At 38.3% G+C, this 27,317-nt stretch overlaps 1 protein-coding gene and 1 non-coding gene across 2 annotated transcripts in view; one reads left to right on the top strand and one right to left on the bottom strand.

The window, feature by feature from the left end:
• Positions 1 to 27,317, top strand: part of HPSE2 (heparanase 2 (inactive)) — a 634,212-nt gene that overhangs the window by 450,564 nt on the left and 156,331 nt on the right. Inside the window, exon 7 of the mRNA XM_008704932.1 lies at positions 21,924 to 22,017. Coding sequence (XP_008703154.1) covers positions 21,924 to 22,017 — 94 coding nt within the window. The remainder of the gene's footprint in view (positions 1 to 21,923; positions 22,018 to 27,317) is intronic.
• On the bottom strand, positions 25,772 to 25,878 carry LOC121101346. Its single transcript, XR_005833341.1, has one exon. It is a non-coding gene; the product is annotated as a U6 spliceosomal RNA (small nuclear RNA).

Raw genomic sequence — 27,317 nt, forward strand, 5'->3', positions numbered from 1 at the left:
GGCTTTAATAAAGCCTCCTGGTTTTTAGTTGTGACTCTGAAAGGCTTATATTCAAGAGTAATGATTATGCCTTAGAAGTAAAGACAGTATCATAGGAGTAAGGGCAAATGTGAAAGACCAAACCTACTAAAGCCATGAACAGAATCAAGGTGATCTTCTGGTATTCTATATTCTTTTTAGAAGAAAACATAACTGCCTTTGGAGAATGGCAACTCATCCATACCCTTTAAAAGTTTTCATTCACAACTTCCAAGATCCACTTGAAAATTATGGAGCATGCTAAAAAATAGAACTAAATGGCATGCACACACTCAGGTAAGACTGGCATTGAAGTTATCAGACAGGGAACTTTAAATAACTCTGATTAATATGTTCAGGAAAATACAGGAAAATGTGAATAAAATATGAAAAGTAGAGAATTTTAACAGAGAATTGAAATCCATTTTACAGGAGTACCTGGGCAGTTCAGTTGGCTAAGTGCCTGACTCTTGATTTTGGCTCAGGTTATGATCTCAGGGTTGTGAGATCCAGCTCCACACTGGGTATAGAATCTGCTTAAGATTCTCTTTCTCCCTCTCCCTCTGCCCCTCCCCACCCCTCTATTTTTCTCCCTCTCTAAAAAAAAGAAGAAGAAGAAGAAGAAGAAGAAGAAGAGGAAGAAGAAAATCCATTTTACAAAATTCAAATGGACATTCTAGAAGTGCAAACATATCTGAAATTAAGAATCCTCTGAATGTGTTTAAGAGCAGACAAGTTGTAGAAAAACAAAACAAAACAAAATAAAAAACAGGATTAATTAACTTGTGTCCAAGTTACTAGAAAATATCCAAAATGAAGCATAGGGAATAAAAAAAATGGTGAAGAATGAGTACAAGAACATGTGGGATACAGTTAACTAGAATTGGAATATCTGAAAAAGAGAAAAGAGTGTAACAGAAACAATTTTTAAAGACAATTACAAAGGAAATTCCACAAATTCAAGAAGCTCACATCCTCAAAAAGTCAAACATAAAATGACTATATGACTCAGCAGTTCCACTCCTAATTATATACCCCCAAAGAACTAAAAGCAGGTATTCTTCAAATTGTAAACAGGTATTCTTAAAAACAAATACTTGTATGGAAATGTTCATAGCAACACTATTGACTATTGACAATAGCCATAAGATGGAAGCAGTCCAAATGTGCATGAATGGGTGAATTGTATAAATAAAATATGGTATATCTCTATGCTGGAATAAGTACTGATACATGACACAACATGAATGAACTTTGAAAACATTATGCTAAGTAAAAGAAGCCAGTCACAATGGACCACATATTATGTGGTTCCATTTATATGGAATGCCCAGAATAGGAAAATCCATAGGGACAGGAAGATTACTGGTTTCTAGGGTCTGGGGAGAGGGGAAAAGGGGGAATGAGTACTGAATGCAGATGGGATTTCCTTTTGGGGTGAAAATGTTCTGGAACTAGAAAGTGATGATGGTCGCACAACATTGTGAATGTTCTAAATGCCGCTGAATTGTAGACTTTAAAATGGCCAATTTTATGTTGTGCAATTTTGCCTCAATTGAAAAACATTTAGAGAAGAAGCTCATTAAATTACAATAAGGATTCGTTCATACAAAGAAAATCACATCTCAATAAATAACAGTCATACCGCTAGAAAACAAATTTAAGTTGAAAAAATGTCATTTCATTGTCTTCTAACTTCCATAGTTTGCACTAATAAGTCAAATGTAAGTAATATGGTCACTCTTTAGAAAGTAAAGTCTTTTTTATTTGTCTGCTTTTAATACTTTTGCTTGATCCATACTTCACACCATGAACAAAAATGTTAATTCAAGAGAGATCATAGGCCTAAATATCTAAGGTAAAGCAATAAAGCTTCAGAAGAAAACAGCATATGATTTGAAGTAGGCAAAGATGTCATAAATAGGACATAAAAGTCATTAACCCTGAAAAAAAAAAAGATTGATTAATGGGACTTCATGTCAATCAACAATGTTTTTTAAATCATTAAGTCAAAAAAAAAAAAAAAGATGCCATACAAGAGTGGAAAGGCAAGTGACAAACTGAGAGAAGATATTGGAGATATATATATATATATCTCCAACACAAAAGGTTTGCGTGCAGAATATATAAAATATTCCTGCTAGTCTGTAAGAAAAAAGAGGGAATTTGATCTTAAAAAAGGCAAAAGACATGAACAAGTGCTTCACAGATTTTCCTGTTTCAGGTATGGAACAGCTCTCTGAGATTTCTAGTATAAGATGTAGCCCCCAGTTCCCACCCTTCAGGCCAATGCCTAATCCAGGTTCTCTTGATTGGGTTAAATTACCGTTCTAATTTTGAATTCTTATTTATTGCTACTATTCAGGGATTTCCCTTTACTTCAAGCTTAGCTAATATTCTTTGTTTTATTTGTGCAGCATTTTTACATGTTTCAGATCAGAGTGGGGATCCCTAGCATCCACTCAGTCATGTGCATTTACTTAGAATTCCATGCGACATTTTTATGAAGTCAGTTTCTATTACAGGGAGTGATATGGCCCAGAATTGTTTCTGGATACAAGACTTTATATTACTATAAATTATAGTGGACACAGTAGGTTAGAAGAGTTCACAGAAAAGAAAGCTATTTAGAGTAGGAAGAGTAAAACAGAGAAATCTGGGGCTTTGATACAGCTATTGGAAACCAGTGTTGGAAGGCCAGGTGTATTTTTAGCACCTTCTTTTCTGCTTGGCCTTACTTTGAGCACTTGCTGTTTGTCACTAGGGACCCAGGTCAGTTTTTGTTTGCTTTATTTTTTTTTTAAGATTTATTTATTTATTTAGAGAGAGAGAGAACGGAAGAGAGAGAATCTGACTCAAGCAGACTCCCTGCTGAGTGCAGAACCCCATGCGGGGCTGGTTCCCAGGACCCCGAGATCATGACCTGAGCCAAAATCAAGAGTTGGCTGCTTAACTGATTGAGGACTCAGGCATCCCTGTTTGTTTGTTTTATGTGAGCAAAGTATCTAATAATTTATAGTGATCCAATGATTCACAGAGTTTGGATCTACTCACAAATCATATTACCTGGGATGATGATTAAAATGTAGATTCAAGGGCTTTAACCCAGGGCCACAGAATCTACATTTAACATACTTTCCATGATGGTGATTCATATACTGAAGTGTGAAAATCATTATGGATAAGACCAAAGATATGTATGTTAGCCCTACAAATGGTGATTGTAAATCAACTGTGGGAAATCTGGCAGACAATGCTTAGTCCAAGGGGATAACTAGTAGTTTTCTAGTGTCAGAAAATTTCAATTGTTCAGGGTGGTGGGGACTAGCAGCCTCTGGCCTGCAGACCAAATCCAACCCATCATGGGTTGTTGTATGGCCAGCAAGCCTTATAAAATGTTATTTGCATTTATAAATGGCTGAAAAAAAAATCAAAAGTAGAGTATTTTGTGACGTGTGAACATTTTATGAAATTCACATTTTAGTGTCCATAAATAAAGTCTTCCTGTAACACTGTTAAGCTTATCACTTTTTGAAGTGTCTGTGGCTGCTTTTGCATTACAAGAGTAGAGTTGAGAAGTTGCAACAAAGACCATATTGTCCCCAAGGCCTCAATTACTAGTTACCTGTCTTTTTACAGAAAAAACCTGCAGGGCCCTTGGCAGGCTGTAGGCCTTCATGTACTATGCAGGACTATCAGTCTCCCCATAATCCTAAATCTGCCTCCACTTCTCTACCAACCTCCAACCCTTTATCCCCACCCCCACCCCTCACCCTGCCACATACACTCCACACACACCCTGACTGAATGTCCTGCATCGAAGCTCAGGACTGCTTTCTTTATTGTGAAAGATGACAGCAAAACTGCCCTGTTCACATTCAAAAAGATCCTTTAAATTTACCTGTGAAGTATTCTGTGGTCTTTGGGAAAAAATATTCTGGAAATATCTGATTATATTAATACAATCCTTACCAACTCTTGGGGCCACTTATGACAGCCAGTTCTAGCCCCAGGAAAACATAAAAATGTCAAAAAATTCTTAGAAGGGGAAATCCATTTACAACAAACTAAAGGTTAATGGATTCATGATTCAACCTCAAACTATATTATATCAAATAAAACATTTGACCTGACAAAGAAAAGAGTGTTTTTAAACTTGATAAGAGAATAGGACTTCCTGGAGCTTTTCCAAGTATTTGATAAAATAAAAGATGGATTTTGTAGAAAAAAAATAAAGCAGGAAATAAGATGAAGGGTCTTTGCTTTGTGTATATAGAGGACTGAGTATATAGTTTGTGAATTACTGTGTGTCTTTTCTTTTTTCACAGCTTCTTTCAGTCCTACTTCTGGTCACTTTTCTGTCCAATAGCAAAATGATAAAAAATAAATAAATGAGGAAATAATAGTAAATAGAATATAGGGTTCAAAGAATAATAAATCAGCAGGAAAGAGTAGCACTCTAAAATGTATATTAGCTGGTTTTATTTTCTTGTTGGTCATGGGCTACAAATTTGATTCTATGCTTCCAAGTAGGTAGCCAAAGCAAAATAGAAAACAAAATCTAGTGGCTACAAGTCAAAAACTAAACTAATTTTTCATGAGAAACATCGTTTTCCTATTACTAAGCCTTGAGCTAAATTTTTCTGATAGGTCCTCATAATAAGTCAACCATGTGATGACATGGATGCGGCTTTATATACACACACACAATATAGACACTTTTTGTCTTATTCTTTCAAAGGCATGGATGCAAAACCCACATTAAGGAAAAGGCATAGCATAGGCCCTGAAGCAATGCAAAACAACAGTAATTTCTCAATCTCATACGTAAATGAGGGTGTAAAAAATCAAATTCAAATAGGAAACTTACATGAGACCTTTGGGCAAGTCCTTTTGTTTTGGTTTACTCATATATTGGATATATCCCTGTACACATCTGTTGTATAACATCATACGCCAATGCAATTTCATTAATATTAACTGAAAATAGGATTCTCATATGTATTGAAGGAACACCATTGTTATTCCACTCTGCCAAAGAGGAGACCTTGATCCTTGAATCTGGAAAGGGCCTTGGTCAAAAGCCGCAAATATGGGGCATATGTGGCTTCATTCCTTACTGTCATACCATGGCAGATATTACTAATATCTGATTGACAATATAAAGTAGAGAGAAGGCTGTTCCTCAACACCATCCTTGATGCTAGTACTGCCAAAAACTCAGTGTTGGCCTGTAAAATAAGAATATTTTTAATAGACTTCTGGTTTTAACCCCAGCATGTAAAGAGCTTAGAAATTTTTACTTTCATTCATTCAGCAAGTAAAAGCTGAACAATTTGAAAGTGAATGACTTTCTTGGGCCCATCAGACAATTAAGATTGTAAGGCAAACCACTTTACCCTGAAATCTGGAAATCTAGGTGAATCCAGGGAGTCACCAAAATATGCTTACCTGGAACAGAAAATACTAAAGCCATAAACCTGTAGGAACACCACTTTAGTGTTAATTTTGATGCATTGCTAGAGACTTAGTATGGACTAGCTTGAGAGTGGAGGCTGCAGTCTCAGCCCCTCATCTCTCCCACCACCAACCCCTCCCCACATACTTTTGTGGAATCCAAAATTTTCTAGTAGTTCTGGTAGGGAGAGGGTAAGAGTAATCATTGTCAATATGACCAGAGCATTGTCTCTGTAACAAAAGCCAATTCTCCAAAAGGGAAAAACATAACCAGAGCCTTTTCCCATCTGGGGAAGGGATTCTTTTCATTCTAACCTCCTTTAGCCCTTCTGTTCCACCTAAGGGCGAAAAAGCTATACCACTGGGAAAAAAATCATTAAGTTTATAGTCCAGAGATATAGACCCACCAAAAGACTATGATTTACTCATAAAGTTAGGGAATACTTCCTTTCCTCTGTAACCAGCCACCTCATCGACAGGGTTCCAGTGTAACAGTGAATTATAGCTGAAAGAGCTGCGAGACACAGACTTTCTCCGAGGAGGAGTAAATAGTGAAGCCTGAAGTCAAGAGAAGATGCATAAGCAAGGACATTAGGAGGAATTTGAAGCCTTTGGTACCTACAGCTACAGCAAACATGCAACAGTCCAACTTCTAGCACAAACCTCACACTAAAGGTCTGTTTATCTCAGTTCCCATTACCCATTTCAGCATGTTGACTTCCAACAAAAAATTACAAAGGTTACCAAAGGACAAGAAAAAAAACATAGTCTGAACAAACAAAGCAAGCATCAGAACTAGACTCATATATGAGTTGGAATTATTAGACAGGAATTTAAAAATAACTGTGATTAATATGTTAAGGGCTCTAATGGGAAAAGTATACAACATACAAAATAGATGGGTAATGTAAGCAGAGAGATGGAAACTCTACAAAAGAATCAAAAGAAAATACTGGAAATAAAAAACACTGTAACAGAAATGAATGCCTTTGAGGTGCTCATCAATAACCGGACATGTCTAAGGAATCAGTGAATTTAAGGATAGGTCAACAGAAATTTCCCAAACTAAAGGATGAATGGGAAAAAAAAAAAACAAAAACAAAAACCAGAACAGAACGTCTAAGAACTGTGGGACAGTTTCAAAGTATATAACATACACATACTTGTAATACCTGAAGAGGAAGAAAGATAAAACAAAATAAAAGAATAATGAAATAATAATGGCTGAGGTAACTCAAATATTAAAGTTACAGTGACTGAAAATTAACAACAGACACAAAACCACAGATCCAGGAAGCTCAGAGAATATCAAGTATGATAAATACCAAGAAAGCTACATTTAGGAACATCATATTCAAACTGCAGGAAGCCCAAAGAAAAAGAGAAAATCTTGAAAGAAGCCAGGGGAAAACTACATTTTACCTATGGAGGACAAGGATATGAAGTACAGTGATATGAAACAGTATAAAGATACGGAGTCTCAGTAAGAAACCATGCAAGCAGGAAGAGAATTGAGCGAGGTAATTAAAGTTGAAGAAAAAACTCACCAACATGGAGTTCTATATACAGAAATATTATCCTTGAACTGTGAAAGGGAAATAAAGACTTTTGCAGACAAATAAAAACTGAGGGAATTCATTACCAGCAGATTTGCCCTACAAGGAACATTGAAAGAAGTATTTTAGGGAGAAGAAACATAATATAGGTCAGGAATTCAAATCTACATAAAGGAAAAGTATCAATGAAGGAATAAATGAAGGTAAATAAAATCTTTTATTTTTTTTATTTTTAAGTGATCTAAAAGATATCTGTTTAAAGTAATAATAGCAACAATGTATTAGGTAATTAGAGCAAATGGTTAAGTGAAATGAATGACAGTAGTATCATATGAGACAGGAAAGAAAAATTGAGGATGATGTTATAAGTTATTTACACTACATGTAAAGTGATACATTTTTATTTGAAGGTACATTTAGATTAGTTTAAAATATATATTGGAAACTCTACCTAACATTTTTTAGAAAGAAGTTCATTGCATGCTAAGAGAGGAGATAAAGTATAATGATATACAATGTTAAATTAAAGCCAGAAAGAGAGGGGACCAAAAAAACAAAAACAAAAAACAAAGAACAAATGCAAGGAATAGAAAATACTTACATAGTAAATAGTAATCCCAGCTAGAGCAATGATCACTTCGAGTGTGAAGTAAATGACACCAATTAAAAGTCAAATGTCTGGAAGGGTATTTGTGGGGCTAGTGGTTGAGGGGTGAGGCTGGTGGGCTGTGCATAGGTAAAGCACAGAGGCCCAGAGGTTGATTTGAGTTTTGGGGAAACCAAAAATCCCTGAAAGGGAAATGCCCGCTTTCCCCCTATTTTCCTGTTCTTCTCTTCTTGATATACTTCCTTCTACTGTAATTGCCCAAAGCACATAACCAGAATATATTACATGACGTTTTACTATTTTGTTCTTAGTTTAGAAATCAAACTATCCTTGTCTCTCTCAAGGAAAAAAGAAACAGAATGTATTTGCTTTTTACTTCTGCCTTGATTAACTTTTGATTGATTAACTCTTTAAAATAGAATTCTTTCAAAGGGGGCTGTTCTTCTATCTAAAAATCTTTGTAGTCAGCTTGCTTTTTCTTTCTGTTTGAACAAAAGTTCCTTTAATCACAAAGAAGACAACATGCTAATGCTTTCCCTGATTCTCAGCCCTTTTTTGGTTTAATAACCAAAGTGAATTTGTAGAAGATAAGAGAGGAAGAAATAGGACACTTTAGGGTATGATAAATATTTTAATTTTTTGAAATTTTTTTAAAGGAAAGGATCATAAGGAATCATTTTTTTGTAGAAAGGTATGTGACATTTTACCTTGAAATTATGACTTTAAAATTCCTATTGGCTAAATAAATCTAATCAAATCATCTATCAGTTACAGATCCTATGATTATATATTCTGAGTAGTAGCTCAAGGATTTGAATTTTATTTCATGGTACTGATGTAATTTATCATATTTACTCACCTAGAAAGCAAGTATATGTTGTGATTAAACATGATACAGATCTGACTTCAAATATTGGCCTGTGCCATTTACTACCAAGGTGTTCAACTTTTCTGAGACTCAGTTTCTCCATATGTAAAACATGAACACTAACAGATTCTACCTAGACTCTAGAACATAGCTAGCATATAATATGAGCTCCATAAGTATTTATTGAACAAATAATCTCATAATACTTTGTGAGTGTTGTTAATGTATGTGATGCGGGACACATACTAAGCATAACTGTTAGTTTTATACTGTCGTCAGCATCCTTATCATTAATTTCCACATTTGATTGAAAGAGGACATTCAGTTAAAATGGAAGAGGGTGTTTTATTGTTTCTAGGAAAGTAATGTCTAAGCATTTCTCCTAAACAATCAGAACTGTCTTCTGATCATAACCTTTAATGTAGACAGAGATACTTGAAATTGAAATTTTGATATTAAAGTGTCTCATTTATTATGAAAAACTCATATCAGCTAATTATATGCACCCAACTTGTCTTTCATATATGGAGGCAGCAGAATGGCATTTTCAAGCATACAGAAACTTAGGGAAGATTTAGTTATGCACAAGACTTTGTTGAAAAATGTACTTGAAGATTAAGCAGACAAACAAAAATGGAATCATGATGGAGAAATGGTGGTAAAAGGGATTAGTTGTAAATATATAAAGTAAATTTAATTATTTTTTATATTTAGGGATTAAGATTAAAATTAAAATTGCTGGGATTATAGTTAAAAATAAATATAGAAATTTTACTTCCAGAAAGATGGAGTATACATACTTTTGCCTATTCCTCTATTTTAGTAGAACTAAAAGCTCTATATTATTATTTATAAAACAAATATGAAAAATTCTGAAAGAGAGAATAAGGTAGACTGGGAATCAGGGAACAGCATAGTGGTGAACTCCCTGGTTTGTGTTGTGTGTGTGTGTGTTTTCTGCATAGATCCCAGACTTGGTTCTAGAGAAGCTGGCAACCCAGAAGTACCAACAAATACAAACAAAAAATGCTCCAACAAAGGCCAGCTCTCCCCATCCAAGGGGCCAGGAAATGAACAGACTAGCAAAACAAAAAAATCTTAGACAATAACCACTGTACTCTAGTCAAACACCACAGAAAAGAACTGTGGTACCACGCCCTCTCCAACCACTGCTAGCAAAGGTCACACAGGGAGCTGAGACTTTCACCCTGCCCAGGCTATAATAAAGCATCTCAATGCCCCAACCGGCGTGCCATCAGTGAAGGCCTAATGAGGAGTGCTGGGACTTGCATTTATACTAGTTTATAACGAAGACCCTCTCTATCATCCCCACTCAGTGTTAGTGGAAACAAAATGCAGAGCTTGGACTCCTACCTCCAGTTCTCAGGAATGACACATCTCTTCTCTCTGGGATGCTGTCAGAAGATATCTACTGGACAGCCAGGACTTTCACCACCACCCAGCAGTAGTGATACTACTCTCCCACTCATGTCAGTGGAGGCCATTTGAGGAGCAGGAATGAGGCCCTCCCACCCCTTGAAGTTAGGGTAGTATATCAGTGGATGCCTAGTAGGGAGTTGGAACTCCTACACCCAACTACCAGTAATGAGTTCCCCTATTTCCTGAGTGTCAGTGGAGGTCAGGTGGGGAACCTGGACTTCCACTCACACGTGGCAGGGTTGAGACAGTGTTCCCTCCTTACCCTGCCAGAATGGTGTCTGAGGAGGCCAACCAAAACAAGACTTATATAAGATCCAGAGTCTTATAACACAATACCCCAAATGTCCAGATATCATGTAAAAAATCATTTGTCTATCAAGAACCAGAAAAATATCAACTTGAATGAGAAAAGATAAGCAATAGATGCCAACATTGAGATAACAGAGATGTTCAAATTATCTGAGGATTTTAAATCAGCCATCATAAAAATATTTCAATGAGCAATTACAAATCTCTTGAAACAAATGAAAAAATAGACTCAGCAAAGAAGTAGGAAGTCCTAACAAAGAAATAAAAGATATGAAGAATAACCAAATGGAAATGAAAATATAAAAAATGAAATAAAAGCTCAGTGGATGTGTTCAACAGCAGAATGAAGGAGAGAGATTTTAAAAAATCAGTAAACTTGAAGATAGAATAACAGAAATTACCCAAACTGAACAATAGAGAGAACATAGACTGGAAAAAATAAAATAATATAATGAACAAAGTCTCAGGGATCTGCAGGACCGAAGACCTAGCATTTATGTCAAGAATTGTCTACCCATCATTCTATATCCAAGAAAAAGTTCCTTCAGGAATAAAAGGGAAATCAAGACATTTTCAAATGAAGGAAAAACAAGAAACTTTGTTGACAGAAGACCTACCTAAAAGAATGGCTAAAGTAAGTTTTCTAAAAAGAAAAGAATTAATAAAATATGCTTGGAACATCAAGTAGGAAAAAGAAAAACAGAAAGGTAAAAGATGAATAACTGTAATAGACTTTACCTCTCCTCTTGAGTTCCCTAAATTATGTTTGATGGTTGAAGCAAAAATTGTAACGCTGGTTGATGTGGTTGTCAGTGTTGTAGAGACATAGGAGTAATACCCTTCTCTTTTTTAATTTTTCATAAAACATTTTAAGGGACGAATATCTGATATTGATAATTACTTATTTTACTTTAACTTCTTTCTCTTCTATTACATTCAAATACCATTAAATTTTATCTATTTTGAGAACAAAACAGAATACATAACAGGATAACATTGCTCTAAAATTATTGGTATCAGTATTTTTATTATACATATATACACACATACATGTGTGCACATATACAGACCTGTCTGCAATGATTTTCTCTGCATGTTAGGATTTGGTGTGATTTTTAAACTTATTTGTACTTTTTGTTATCATTTTAAAGTTTTAAAATGAGTATGCATTTTTATTACAGGATTATTATGTTTAAGAATTATGAATCAAAAGAATACAGCAATTGAAAATAAACTAAAGGAAAATTACAATTTTATTTTTAAATATTACTGATACTCAAATTACACAATAATGCAAATACTTAAATTTAAAATATCCTACCAGAAATGGTTTCCTTGGGGGCTCAATTCATATTCCATGCAACACAAAAACTAATTTTATATTTACCACAGTCTTGAAATCTAACTAATAGATGGGTATTTCTCTCCCTTTTGACCTCTGTGTCTCTCTTAATACATATATACACCTATACATGTGTGTACAAAGACATAGAGTCATGGTAAATAGTCTCTTTAAAGGCTTTATATGGTGAGAGCCAGCCTTTCTTTTTAAATAAAGAAGTGGCAATTGTCATGAAAAGAATTATATTGATGTAAGATTTTCCCTAGGTATAATATTCTACACAGTGAGTATACTTCAAGGAGGTACAGCATGACACCAGATTTGCTGAGAATAAAAGTTAGATGCAGGAACTAAAATATATAGGATGTTGGCGGGTGTAGCTAGAGAAGCAGTTTGGGGTGTGTGTGTGTGTGTGTGTGTGTGTGTGTGTGCATGCGTATTTATGAACTCTGGGTGTCTGGAAATAAGCAACCTCATGCAAGTAGAGCTGAATCTCTGCTTTTCCTGCCTATGTGATGTCTGCAAGTGAGGACATGTGATTTTGTTCACAGTAAGAATGCCTAAATACCATCTACCTCAAACTAGCTGTCCCTCAGAATGAAAACTCAGACTTTCCCTGGAAACCTAAGGGAAAATACTGAATGTAAAAGTAAAAGGCTGCCACCTACTGATATGTGACCTTCAGTAATTGACCTCCCTTCCAAAGCCCTAGATTCCATGTCCTCCTTGGTCATTAGTAATTGCCCTAGTCATTGTTTTCTCCCTGGGCTCAGTTTGCCTAGATACAGAAGAATAAAAGCGATCACTTCCCTCATCAACTGCACTCACATGGTTAGAATTCAGTCCCTTGTTGACAGTCACCAGTCAACTCAAACTAAAATTAAGCAGGGTTCTCCAGGTTATTCTTTTTATTTTCATACCAGGGACCATTTCCTTTTAAAGGACACCTCTTTATTATGAACTGCTGATGAAAAAGATTGGTTGGTATAATGGAGGTTTGTTGTAACTAATACCTCTGCATTAGTAAATGTAACACTAATTGCTTTAATAAATAAACCCCCAAATCTCAGTGGTCTAAACAGTAAAAGTTTGTTTCTCACTAATGTCATGTCCGATGCTGATATACCTGATAGATGGCTTTATATGTGGTCATTTCAGGACCCAGCCTTTTTCCATCTTCCAAAGTCTCCTTGGAGACTTTCCATTCATCTGGCAATGGGGAAAGAGACTATATGGAGGACATGGCTTCTTAGTTTCTGCCCAGAAGTGATACACATCTCCACCAACTTCAGCCCTGAAGTGATGTATTACTAATTCTGCTCACATTGCTTTGGCCTTATTAGTCTTTTAAGCCCCTCTCCCGTGACAGTGGCAGAGAAATAATAGGTTCTGCCTGGGCAGCTGCTTCTTGACAAATAGCTCTGCACTGTAGAAGGAGAGCACAAAATTTTAGTGGTCAGTAAACTGTCTCTCCCCTACCCAGGGGCGCAAGCCCAGGTGAGTGTGGGGCTTACCTCATGTGCCCCCCTGCTCTCAAAGATTACAGCCTGAGTTGGTTGCTATCTAATTCCTTCCAAGAGTTGTTTTATGTATTTTGTCTTGGACTTTGAGTTGTCTGTGACAGAAGGGTAATTCTTATACCAGCTATTCCATGATGGCAGGAAGTAGAACTTGATTTTCACCCAAAGTCTCTTAAACCTATTTGACCATGGAGGCACTTTTCTTCATATAACACTTGCTTAAAGATTTTGAAAAACATTTTTGCAGAGTAAAGCTATGCCACCTCCATTCCTTTACTTATCTCCCCAGGTTTTTGCTTTTGTTACTGTTTTTGGTTTTGTTTTTATTTTGTTGTTTTGTTTTGTTGTTTTTGTTTTGTTTTCTAGAGAAATTTGAGTTTAACTCAGTATTGTTGAACTGGTCAGGATGGTTGAAGGAGGCAAGACTAAAGATGATTGGAAAGCTATTATACTGGGTTACAGGACAGATGAAGAAACTGGCAGAACAGAGAGGGAAGAGTGTTTGGTATCTATCACTTAGTGCATATAAGATCTCTGGTTTCCCAGTTACTCTGTCTCTGTGAGCCACGGTTTGTAACCTGTAAAGGAGGGAGTGTTCTTGAGGATTAAATGAGACACCCTAGGTAAAATATCTAGCAAATAAGGAACTTAATGCATATAAGGTTCCTTCCTTCCTCTTTCTTCTATGTTCTCCTCGTTAATAATGTACTAAATTATAGTTAAGTTGGTTGTGCTATTCTGCTACGATGACAATTATATGAAAAGAGGCCAGGGGAAGATTGAGGTAACTGTGTAGGCAGCTCCCAATTTATAAACAAAGTACTGCACATAGATGGTTAGGTTCTGGTAACTTAGACCCTGCCATTCTTACTATCGATGCCCCGCAGTTACTTGGCCATGAAGCGAATGATGAAGCTTTGAGCCCCTCAGTTGTCTTGGCTCCTATGAGGTGAGAGTTGTAGGATGTTCTAGGTGGAAAGGGGTAAGGCAGGTTGCTATCAGAAAGCATTGCTGTAAGCATTTCTGGTAAATTCCTGAAATAGCTCTCAGAAAAAAAGGGTTTGATTCTCTTAGTTTCTGGGGGTTTGTTGTGATTTATTTGGTCACTCTAAATGAAAATTTACTTTTGTACCTAATTCTGTACTTTTGATTTCTTTTTCTTAAAGATGGTCCCACAAATTGTTTAAGTTTAAGAACTCAAACACATGGATCTGCTCCTGCCTACACTTTTGGTGCCGTCACCTGCTACTATTCTGAAAAGTCCCAGCGATGCTCTCCTCAGAGTTTTTTCTGGAGCTGCAGATGGCTCCTTCCCTGCTTCCCATAGAGCTCACCTCAACAGTAGGATCAAGGGCCAGCTGTTTGAGCCTCTGCCAAAACGTTGTGTCTCCGCATATACTGGGTTCGTGGGGGGAGAATGACCTGGGCTTAAGGCTCAGGACCCAAAGTGTGCAAGGAACAAGAAAAGGTCAAATAAATAGGGCCCTTAGGACAGCAGTTGTGCTTCAGGGCCAGCCTTTTGGCGCATTGTGGGTTAGCTTATTCAGGCACACGTGCTTTTAGTAAATATATATTTTTTTTAGATTTTTTTTTTTTTTTTTTTTTAAGAAGCAGGCTCATAGCGGAGGAGCCTGACGTGGGGCTCGATCCCAGAATGCCGGGATCACGCCCTGAGCCAAAGGCAGACGCTTAACCGCTGTGCCACCCAGGCGCCCCTATTAAATATATTTTTGAGTACCCATTATGTGTCTGTGGGATTGCCTGCAACCCTGACCTTTACTGGTACCATTTTTCAATGATAACATTTTCCAGAGTACAAAACTTTGTAATCCTGAACACTTCAGTCAGCTGGGTGACTCCTGTATGGATTTATAGGAACTGGTTTAAGAAAGCTAAGGAAACATCTATATTCCGTAGGATCTTTTTTAAAATTTGTAGCAGTGTTCATTTCATCCAAGCTTTACCTGCCCGAAGTTGTTCAGAACAGGAGATAAGAAGGTTGACCCATTACAAAGAAGATCAAGAATAAGGTAGCCTCAGAAAGAAACCCTGAAGGCCTGTGTGAAGAGCAGTGTGCTCAGCGGGAGCCCAGAGTGAGGGCCTCTGGAGGCGGGGCAAATACAAGGTGTAAAGCCTTAGAGGGACCCACGTTAGCCTCTACCAAGGTTGGCTTCAAGGTGTCAGGATAGGTTTTATAGGTCAACAGGGTTATTCCAATGATTGTCCAAGCTTCTCCCCCTTCAGTGGGGAAGGCCCCAGTTTTATGGAATTACTTGCCCTGTCAGCAGGCTGGGTGTTAGAATTCTGAGCAGACTGCCCCTCCTCCCTGAAAGCAGTGGGGAGCAAAATAGGTCCGGAAATTCCTAAGCATTGGGAAGCCAGCACTAATGCAATTACCTGAAATAAAAGAAGGGGTCAGATAATAAGGGGCAAAGGTTTTTCCTTTTAAAGTAAAGAGCCAGGTAAACAAAACCAGCTGTCCCTGGAGGCAACAAATTCTGCTCGTTAAATGTTTTAAGAGGCTAATGGGCATAAGTAGCTAATTGTAGTACAATCCTGGAGACTGAATCTGGGGGCCGGAGAAGGGGGAGTAGGAGGGTCAGAGCTAGAACCTGGCAGGCAGAGACAGAAAGGAGGTGAGACCTGCCCGGGCAGAGGGTGCCAACTGGCCAAAATAGAATTAAAATAAGAGTAAGATGATTCGACCTGGAGTCCCTAATGGCTCCTGTCAGTATCCTTCTGGGATGGGCTTGGGAGTCTTAGCAGGTAGAGTTTTAAGTTTCTACACTTATAGAACAGGATCTGGAGTAAGTTTTAAAAATAACTAATTATGGGAAATTTTATGTGCATTTACTATGAAAATCTCTGAAAGGATATACAGCAAAATGTTAACAGTGGGTTTCTCTAGGTGTTGAGCTTATTGGTGATTTTTCATTTTCATATTTTAATTTTGTATGCATTTTCTAATTTGTCTGTAATGAACATAGATTTCTTTAATAAAGGGCAAAATTTTAAATAAGATGAAAGGTCTTAGAAATGAACATTTAAATAAGATGAAAGGTATTAAGCTAGAAATAAACATTAAGGAGGGAGAGTTGGTGAAGGAATTGGTAAGAGGTTTGAATTACTTTGTGTACTCTGCCATGTTTGCCACCTCCCCAGATGTGTGCTTGATACGACCTGCCAATCTGGAGGCCAGCAGAGGAAGGAGTAATGGTTGCTGGTATTGAGCCAGACAGGCTATTTGTCCACACACAAAGGTTTCAACCTCATTGCATTTGTAATAGTTCCCAGAAATGTTATTTCTACACAGCCTCTCTTGGCTTCAGCTTTTAGTTGAACAACTCAGCCGCTTGTGGTTTGATTGTAAGAGATGCTGAAATTTCAAGAGAGCTTGGAGGAGGATTATGATTTACCTAAAATTGTCAGTTAAGTGTTTGGAGAACCAACTATTCTGCCAGGCTTTATGTGGAAGATGCCAAAGCACCTCTAATTGATGAATTCGCCTTCTCTTTCTCTTCTTTTTTTTTTTCTCCCTCTCAATCCTTACCTTCTCTCATTTATTTGGTCTTCTGATACTTTGTAGCCATTACTAAAGTAATGAAGTCTTTAGAGAGATTGCTTAAGGTCTAAGAATCATCTTTATCTTCCCAATGAGAAAGACAAAAGAGAGTTGCCCCCAGGTTACTGGACAGTCAGCTGGAATCCAGGCCTGTTTCCTTTTACACAGTCTTGGTTAGAAATCACCATCTTCATCATTTTTAATGATTTATCCTTTCCAAATGGTTATGGCAGGTTACTCCACACCTCCTTTGTGTCCAAATCTAAATGATACCGTGGTCCCCTTACCACAGGCAGTCACTATCGGAGAACTAAAACTCTGTAACAGGCAGGAATTTTTCAAATAACGACAGATTATCAACACTGAGTGCTTTCTTCAAAGTGTCACATTTATGAAGGTTAAATGTAGCAAGTTAATTATCCAGGGGTACTCAAGAAAATTAGGTATTATCAGATTCACATCTGTGGTTAAATTGGCCCCTCTCTTAAAAGTGATACTAAGTTCTGGGGGACCGAAGTTCGTATTTCCATAGTATAATATGTATGTAGATTTAAGGTTGCAGATAAAGTTGCTGAAGCTTCTCAGTATGATATGGGGATTCCTTTGATGTCCAAATGTAAATTCGGCTCAGACTGAGGTTATTAAAAAGAGTGAGGAAAGAAAGGACTCTTAACTGGGTCAAACGTAGAGGCAATGTCCAAGGCCATATTTGACAAGCATTTTAGAAGGTCTCTGACATCTCTGTTAAGTTCTCTTATCTTCTCGGAGGGGTCATCTATAGCCATGGCTTCATTCATTACTTATAAGCTGAAGACCCAGCTCTTTTCCTTTCTCAACTTTTATCTGTACCTCTTTCTCATATCTCCAGGTACTTGTTGTATATTTCCTCCTTGATGTTCTCTGTGTCCTTGATATCTCAAATACAATCATTCATCTCCTGGGGCGCCTCGGTGGCTCAGTCGTTAAGCGTCTGCCTTCGGCTCAGGGCATGATCCCGGCGTTCTGAAATCGAGCCCCGCATCGGGCTCCTCCACTGGAAGCCTGCTTCTTCCTCTCCCACTCGCTCTGCCTGTGTTCCCTTTCTCGCTGGCTGTCTCTCTCTCTCTCTGTCAAATAAATAAATAAAATCTTTAAAAGAAAAAAAAAAAAGAATCCTTCATCTCCTTTGACAAATCTAAAGCCTAGTCTGACTAGCCTACATGTTCTGGGCATTAGTGTTCTCCAAGATATTCTCTCTCACAAGCTCCTGGTCATCAGAGATTCCCTTCCTCTTTCTCTTACACTCTATAGAAGCTTTATTTTATTAGTTCTTCCTTCACTTTTAAGCTTCTTTTCATGACCCAGATCCCTTCTTGCCGGCACTGTTGAGATAAGATAACCTTGTCACACTAGTTTCCTGCCCGAGCTCTCCCCTGCTCCAATCTAATTCACAGTCCACAGAAATAGCCTGAGACCAACTGAGAATGATTGAATCCAGCCTGTTAGGTTAAAAGTGAGGCCAAAAATAGGCTCTAAAAAGCTTAAGCCAAAATTTTTATTGGAATTCCTCCCCCACGTGTCACATGAGGGAGGAATTGGACTTTGGTTTTCTTGGATCAAGAAAACAGCCATTGAGTGGACAGTGAGAGGGAGCAAATTTTATACTCGTTAGAGGAGACTTCCATGGATTCAAGCTGCAGTACAGAGGAACAGTACAAGTAGTATATGAGATATACTGTTGTAGATAATCACTTCTCAGTCATACGGTAGCAAGCCTACATGCTTTAGACCACATGGTCATTAAAGTCTTTTCAAATTCCAAAGTTTTGCAATAGAAACACAGCTCTCTCCATCTCTCCTTCTGCCTTCCCACCTACTCGGAATCCAGAGTCTTTTCTTGCGGTCCCACACCTCCCTCATTCCAAATCTACAGTGAATGAACATGCTGTCCTTCAGACAGATGTTCCCCTGCTCACCTCATCCCATGGCTTTTCAGTCTAGGTTGCTGTTGGGCCCTTTAAGTAATCTGGAGGGTAAATTTCCTTATTAAATACCTTTTATGTGCCAGGATCTATGCCCAGAATTTTTCCTAATTTGACTAGTACAGTGTACCCTGAATACTGTGGGTTTGAGGTTCTTTTTTTAAACCAACTTCAAAGAAGGGGAAACTTAACATCTATAGGTTGTAGGTGACAAAGCTGAAACTGAACCAGGATTTTCTAACTCCAAGGTCTGAGTACTTGAGAAAAGAGACAAAAGGAAGGAGTGGAGGAATAAAGGCACCTCAACTAAGGAGTGTGTGGGATGGGGGATATTTACAGGGAATCCTACATACTGAAAAAGTACATCTGGCATTTTTATTTCAGTAAGTATTAAACTAAATGTGTTGCCAGCAAAAGTCATAAAGTCTGATGTTTAAAATAGCTATTGGGAGCTAACAAAAAGACAAGAGGGAACTATAATATATTTGATTAAAACAAAACACTAATTACGGTGCATTTGTACCGTGTGCCTAGTAATCATGTAACATAGTAACAAGTATTCATGTCCTTCAGTGTGTATTAGATTAGCATTGCACGAATTATTAATTTTAACATTACTATGTTTTGATGTACCTAGCTTCCATGTAGCAAGCTATATAATCACAATTTTTCAAAAAAAATCAGAAATGCTAATAGTGAAGTACTAATTAGGAAGAGGTTGGGTGGTAAGTAATGGACATGGACATGCTCAGCACTGTGTGGTGCATGTAATAAACGTTTATTGGATCTGAGTCTAGCATCTTATCAGGAATGAAGTAAAAGGTCACGTCATTATTTCATTTTATTCCCTAATATAATTTTCAAAATCATGTATCCTTTGATATACTAATTCCACTTTTAGGATTCTACACTCACACATAATTTAATCAGTCAGTCCCCTATTGTTTATGACCCCATCTTTGTGAGCTGAAAATGAAATTAAAAGAGAACAGTTGTTGAATGCCTACTATGTGCCTAACACTTTAGGTTTATCTGCTTAATCATCAGTTAATTCTGAGAAGTAGATATGTTACCTCTTTTAAGAATAAGAAAACTGGGGCGCATAAGTGGCTCAGTCAGCTGAGCGTCCAACTCTTGATTTCTGCTCAGGTCGTGATCTCAGGGTTGTGAGATAGAGCCCTGCATCAGGCTCCATGCTCAGCACAGAGTCTGCTCGAGATTCTCTCTCTCCCTCTCCCCCTCCCCTCCTGCCCACTGTCTCTGTGTCTCTCTCTAAAATAAATAAATAAATAAATAAACAAATAAATAAATAAATAAATAAAAAGAGGGGGCGCCTGGGTGGCAGAGCGGTTAAGCGTCTGCCTTCAGCTCAGGGCGTGATCTCGGCATTATGGGATCAAGCCCCACATGAGGCTCCTCTGCTGGGAGCCTGCTTCTTCCTCTCCCACTCCCTCTGCTTGTGTTCCCTCTCTCGCTGGCTGTCTCTATCTCTGTCGAATAAATAAATAAAATCTTTAAAAAAAAGAAGAAGAAGAAGAAAAGGGTCACCATGGCTCAGTTGGTTAAGTGGCCGACTCTTGATTTCAGCTCAGGTCATGATCTCAGGGTCATGAGATCAAACCCCAAGCTGGCTCTGCACTGGCTGTGGAGCCTGCTTAAGATTCTTTCTCTGCTCCTCCCCACCCTACTCACCTGCACACACTCTCTCTCTCTCTCTAAAAATAAAAAAAAAATTTTTTTTTAAAGAATAAGAAAACTGAGGCCCACAGAGGCCAAGTATCTTGTCCAAAGTTATATAGGTAGTAAATAACTGGTCTGGACTTTGAAATTAGATATCTCTGGGTCCAAAACCTATGTTGTTTCTAACATACTGATGATTTAAACATTGGATTGTGTGGAAATGTCCGAAGTGGTGAAGGAGACCAAGGGGAAGGCTGAGTGGCTATAACTCATGTCCCACACTCACTTCAGCTAGAGCAATTAAGAAAAACTTTTTTGGGGGACTTCTCAGTGGCTTAGTCAGTTGACTAAGAAATTAAGAGTTAACTCTTAATTTCTGCTCAGGTCATGATCTCAGGGTTGTAAGATCAAGTTCCACGTCAGGCTCCACACTCAGTGCAGAGTCTGCTTGAGATTCTCTCCCTCTCCCTCTGCCCCTCATGTTCCTGCTTTCTCTCTCTCTCTGTCAACTAAATAAATTAATTAATTAAATCTTAAAGAAAAAAAATTTTAACCATTCTACTACATCATGTATTAGTATGGGGAGTTAACAAAGAATTTTCCCATAGTTCTATAATATGTACTGATAGGTTGGTGTCTTATTAAAAATGAAATAACCTATCACTAGCCATCAACTGGGGAGACCTGAGTGGGTTGGAAAAGGCACCCAGGAGTCATAAGCATTTATTTTAATTCAGTTGATTTAATTCGGAATTTTGTAAAGATGGGGGTGGGAGGGTTTAAAATAATAAAGGTCACCTAAACCTGGGCCAGTCTCAGCTTAGTCTTCAGAGTAAGGGTTCACAAAGAGAGGCCTCACAAAGCTGGATGGACCTGTTTTGGTCAAATGTTCACAACACTGTCTCAGCACAACTTGATGTTACACTTAAGCAACCTAACAAAACCCACACCACCACACCCAGTGAATGCTAAACTTGTTATTATTTTAGGAGAGTGCTCCTAGACTTAATCCATCTGATTTATTTGTTTGCTCATTCATTCATTCATCCATTCATTTATTCTGGAGGTGGTTGGAGAAGGTTGACTGCAAGGTGAGCTGGAGATGAAACTTTTGAGACCCCTCACTACATTAAATCAGATTTTTGTGATTGGGATTTGTTTTCTTATGGAAAGGTATGGAAACCTATAAAAATGTTTGAGTATTCTTTCTAAATCTCGCACATACCTTTATTACTTTAAGGTGGGGGTAGGGGTGGGATGGGTGTTAAATTACTCTTCCTAGGGGAAAAAAAAAGCAAGCTTTTCCCCATTACTTAATTTGTATTACAGATTCCTGTCAACGCCTATAGAGCAAGCAATGCAGTTTCACGTGACAGAGGTTGAAAAAAGTCACAATATAGGCCACAAATGGAGGTAGAAATGAAGAAGATAAAAAGCATATTACTTGTTTCAAAGGTACCCAGGGTCAAAGCCTTTTAGGATGTAAAAGCCCAGGTGAACTCTGGGCTGTTTCCTCAGGCAACAGAGACCTCTGGCTAGAGAAGTGTGTTTATAGTTTCCTGCTCAAGATTTTTACCTGATTCTTATTTTATTTTTATTCCAGTTGCTACATTGATGGCCGGGTGGTCAAGGTGATGGACTTCCTGAAAACTCGCCTGTTAGACACACTCTCTGACCAAATTAGGAAAATTCAGAAAGTGAGTAAAAGTCTCCTGGGAAGAAGGAATGAGTTTGGGGGTAAGGCAAGGAAAAGGTCTCAGGGTCCCAGCAGGACGTCAGCGCTGTGGGAACCAGGGTAGAAAAATAGTGTAGTCTAGAGCTCCCTTTCACAGCTGATGATTGTTGTTTATTGTTTTTCAAATTGAGAATGGTTTGAATGTGCCATTTCTGGGTTTAAAGGCTTTTCTATTTTAGTAACAACTATTTTGTAAGATTTTGCTTCTGAATTGTGAGTTTCTTAACGGAAGGATAGATTTACTTTGTTATTTTCTTTTTGCAAAGGTTTATTTGGGGCTAGTTTATGGACAGAATGACTGTATTTATTCAGTGAAATTCTGGTCTGGGGCATCAGCCATGCTTACACTATTCTAAATAGTGTTAAATATCTGAGCCATATTTACACTATTCCTAGGTGTCTGAGAATCAGTCAAGTAACAGCTTTTTGTAGAGATGCGGGGGAAACTATATTATATTAAGCAGTTGCATGTACGTCCCATTAGCAAGACACCTTTGGTCATCAGTTCTCAAACTTGAGTGCAATCAAAATCGCCAGAGGTTGCTCATGAAGTTTGCAGTCTCACTGCTGGCGTTCTGATTTAGTGTGTCTGGAGTGGTGGGTCCCAGACTTCTCTATATTTAATAGTCAGCTGTCAAGTGGTTCTACCCAATGCAAATCACATTGCAAAATATACTGGGTTAGTTCATTCTGAATTGTGAAGACCTTATGTCTGTAATTCCCATCTGCCTCTACAAAATAATATCGCATCTTTTGTTGCCTAGTCAGGTCACTTTTCCAGGGAATGGGGACCTTTTGAACACTCACCTATCTCTCGAGCAGATTAAACAAATCTTTGCAGAACAATAGCAATGCTTAGACAACCCCTTTAATAGGGGACGAATGAGTAAACAAATGGACAAATGAATAAATGGATCATGTATAAAATTAGCTGTGAAAGAAAAGCATATTTGGAGTATAATAATCAAATAGCACTCTTGATTGGTAAAGTGGTACCCTTTTTGGTATTCAAACCAATGTCCTGCTCAGGTTACAAAAGCTTTTTGGGTCCTCATGTTCTCAAAGGGTTTTAGCAGCTGGGAAGCCTCAGGACTTCTGGACTCCTGCATCCCAGTCTGATCCCTCTGGGGATCAGGTGCACTGGCCAGCATCCTTACCTGTCACTGCCTCCTACCAGGCAAAGCCTGGGCGAACTAAATAATTTCAAATATCTCTGCCAGTCTCAGTTTGACATTCATTTAGTTTTTAATATTTAAATATTTAATTTATATTAAATAATAAATATTTAGTATTTACTGAGCACTTAGCAAAGTGCCAGGTGCTGGGGATACAAAATGGAATAAGACGTCGTCTCTGCCCTCAAGGAACTCACAGTTTTAAAGTTTAACGGTTGCTTTAAGCAGGTTGAAAAACATTACTTCAGGCCACTGAATATCAACCTATTGAACACTGCAAATTTCTAAGCACTTTACGCTAATCTGATATCAGGTATCGTTCTCTAAAAGGGGGAGGAAATTTCTTTCATTCGTTTTATTCTTCCATCCAACAGATATTTATTGAGTGTGTACTAGGTTACAGGCACTACGCTAAATGTTTGTATTACAATAGTGCACAAGACAGACAAATCCCTATATTTTTGGCTTTTATGATATCACATCTAATGACCTGACCAAAGGGCTGTCATTGGAAGTAAAATGATTCAGTGAGATCATGGCACTGAGAGTGAAGGTTCTGACCGTGCTCATGTATTTAAGTAGAACACGTAACTCTAGGTTAGCACTAGGACGAAGGTGTTGGGAGTTAGGTTCTTCCCTTTCTCTGCACTACCCCTCTCCCTCCACCGCTGGATACTTCTTAACCACCACGGAACGTTCAAAGACTGAAATAAGTGGCTAAGCTCATCTTCTCATTTGTCCAGGCAGGGCCGAAGAACCTTAAAGAAAATGGCTCAAACCTTATGCACAATTGAGATTCAGATTCAGACCTTTAAAAGCAGGTCTAATGGACCTGGATGGGAGGGCCACGTGCAGTTGCAGGGAGGAACAGTGGAGCCCTTAAGAAAAATGACCTTTATGAAGAAGGCACCTGGCAGGGGATGGCTAGAATTAGCAGTAGGACCTGATCTCACCTTTGGCTGTTGCAGATAGAACCTGTCAGAGGTCCCCTCAGGCCTAGGTTCCCGTTCTGGTTATGACTTGCTGTGCAACAAATTACCCCAAAACTTAGTGACATTAAACAACTATTTACTGTGCCCTTGGATTCTGTGGGTCAGGAATCCCCACAGGGCACTGTGGGGATGGCTCATCTTTGCTCCATGATGTCTGAAGCTTCAGCTGGAAGACTTGAAGGCTGGGGTCACTCAAAGGCTGGCGACTGGAATCACAAGACTTGTTCACTCACAGGTCTGGCAGTTGATGCCTGCTGTCAGCTAGCCCCTTTGTTGGGCTGATAACTGGAATACCTACATATGAACTTTCTATGTAGCCTGGGTTTCCTTCCAAGGTTCAAAAGTCAGATGCCCAAGAGCGAGAGTCAGCTGGAAGCTGTACCACCTTTTCTAACCTACCCTCAAAAGTCACAGGGCTTTACTTCAACCATAGTCTATTCATTGAGACAGTCAGCAAGACCAATGGAGATTCAAGGAGAGAGGAAATAAACTCCTTTTGATGGGAGAGTAGCAAGATTCTGGAAGAGCATTTAGGACCAGAATGATTTTTGCAGTTATCTTTGGAAAATACTGTCTGCCACAGTCTCATCCTTGCCGTATCATTTAGTAGCCCTTCATTTCCCTATCTAGTTTTCTTTTCCCCACTCTCTTTTACAAGGCTCTTGCCAGATATTGCCTTAAATGGGAATCTGCTAGAGGTGTTGCTGGATCACAGATCCCCCAAGATTTGATTTATGGGGTAGGCTTTCCGTTGGCTGCACAGCCTGGACCCAGTTGCTAGGGCCTCCAGGATGAGAATCTCTCTCACCACAGCCCAGGATGTGTTAGGTACTGGTCTGCTCTGGGGAGATGGGGACTGGGAGACCAGAGAAGGGTCACCATGTTTTCCCAGTTAAAAAGTTGCTTTGGCTGTTCCTGAGGTCCTCTGTGGGTGGGAAGGGGGGTCTGGAAATCAGAATCCAAGGTGCACACTGGGACAGACTGGCCAAGCTTCTTTTCTGAAGCTTCCAAAACCAGTTTAGAGATGGGCCAAGTAATTTTAATATGTATTAAACATTTTAATATGTATATACGTAGAACCCTCATCCAAAAGCTAAGAGTAGAAACAAAGATTTTACTCTATTTTGTTTCTACTCTATTTTGAGAAACTCAAAGAAATTCTAATGATTGCCCTTAGGCCTACAGTGATGGAAAAAGGGCAGAGTTCCTACCCAAATCAATTCATGAAGGAGTGGTTAGATAAATCAGTGGTGAGACTGTGTTTAAATAAAAGAGTATGGGATTTGAAGTCTGAAGGCTTGGGTTGGAGCTCTGGCTTAGCTGTATAACCTTAGGTTTCTCGCTTAACCTCTCTAGTTTTGTTTCTTCATCTGTAAAATGAGGGTGCTAAGAATACTATCATCTTTCCCTTTTAGGGAGATTGGGAAAGTCACATGGGGCCCTGTTTTGTTAATTGCTATTGAATGCTAGTTCTCACTGCTAATCTTATTGTTATTTCAGTTATTATAGTTTTTTTATTTCTTTCTTTTCTTTTTCTTTTTATTCCAGTAAAAATATGGAACACTTCACAAATTTGTGTGTCATCCTTTTGCAGGGGCCATGCTAATCTTCTTTTTATCATTCCAGTTTTAGCGTATGTGCTGCTGAAGCGAGCACTGTTATAGTTATTTTTAATAATACTTTGTATGACTGGAGAAGCTTCCTGCTACCTTTATCCTCAACTTGTTCTTTGCTTTTTTCCTCTTTCCTCTTTCTTTGAACCCTGGGGAATATGGTAGGTGATATTTTTGGCATCTGAAAGGCGGTGACTCAATTGCTAAAAACAGCTGTGGTTTTCAAATTTGGACTGCCACTTACAGAAGAGTTCTGAGTTTTCTGAGCAGTGGGCAAATTCTGGTTATATGAAAATCTACATTATATATTTGAAAGCCAAAAAGAGACAATATTTGGACAAGCCACCCCTTTGGATGGTCTACACATTCTTTCTCTTCCATTAGAATAAGAATAATCATCCAAACTTTGGGAGATGAGTCAGGGGAAGGAGTTGAGACTCTAACAATGTAAGCAAAAGTCAGATGGGAAAGTAAGAGATGTTTAGGATACAGTGCAGATGGTATAGTGTGGATATCTGGGCTGACTCCAAAACAATGACATAAGAACCAAGAAGAACCACTTTGGCTTAAGTCACTTGGACTCTGTGATTTGTGTCTGCATCTCCTAGAGGAATCAGAGGAGGAAATCACACTTTTTTATATTATTTTCAGCAATTCAATAAGCACAGGAAAGAGTTGGTGAAATCCCAGTCATAAGGGAAGTAGTTCCAGGAGTACTGTCCATATGATTGCATTTTGAATACTAAATAAACCGGACAGTTGGCTTCCCTAATATTTGAAAAACTCCTTCCTTCCTTCCTTCCTTCCTTCCTTCCTTCCTTCCTTCCTTCCTTCCTCCTTTCCTTGCTTCACTTATCAACTGTTTGTAACACTCTTGGTTTTTTCCAGACCCCTGAGGATAAAATGGTGCGCGAGATTCGCATGGTGGTTGTCCTCATAGACCTTGTGATCTAGTGGGAGAACAGTTGATGAAGCAAGAGATGATAAAACTATGTGATGACTCTTGTAATGGGGATGTCTAGGGTGCTCTCTGAGGACTCACATCTACTCCATGCAAGCCCATTGTAGGAAATATCTACCTTTGTGTAAAAGAAGGGAAATCCTTCCAGAGGAGATGACATTTGGTTAATGCCTAAAGGACAGACACCTAATTTATTCAGTTCTGAGGGTGTGAGCAGAGGATTTAGCAGTGTTAAATATATATAGTGGAGAGAATGGTTTGTATGGTTCATATTATGACCACGATCGTTCTTTTGTTAATGTCATCATTGCTTATGCTTGACTACAATATTTAATAAAGATGAACTCTTTTAAGGTCTCTTTACTTTTCCCAGTATATGTTAGTTGCAGGATCAAGGAAGTAGGTAAGGCAAAATATTTAAGCCTTTTGAAGTAACTAATAGTTCAAAAAAAAAAAAGCTTTTGTTCTCAACCAGCCTTCTGGTTTACGCACTTATTTGAGCCTCTTAGGACAGGAAAGGG

This window comes from Ursus maritimus, unplaced genomic scaffold (assembly GCF_017311325.1).
Source record: "Ursus maritimus isolate PB19 unplaced genomic scaffold, ASM1731132v1 scaffold_7, whole genome shotgun sequence".
In the NCBI taxonomy this organism is placed as follows: Eukaryota; Metazoa; Chordata; class Mammalia; order Carnivora; family Ursidae; genus Ursus; species Ursus maritimus.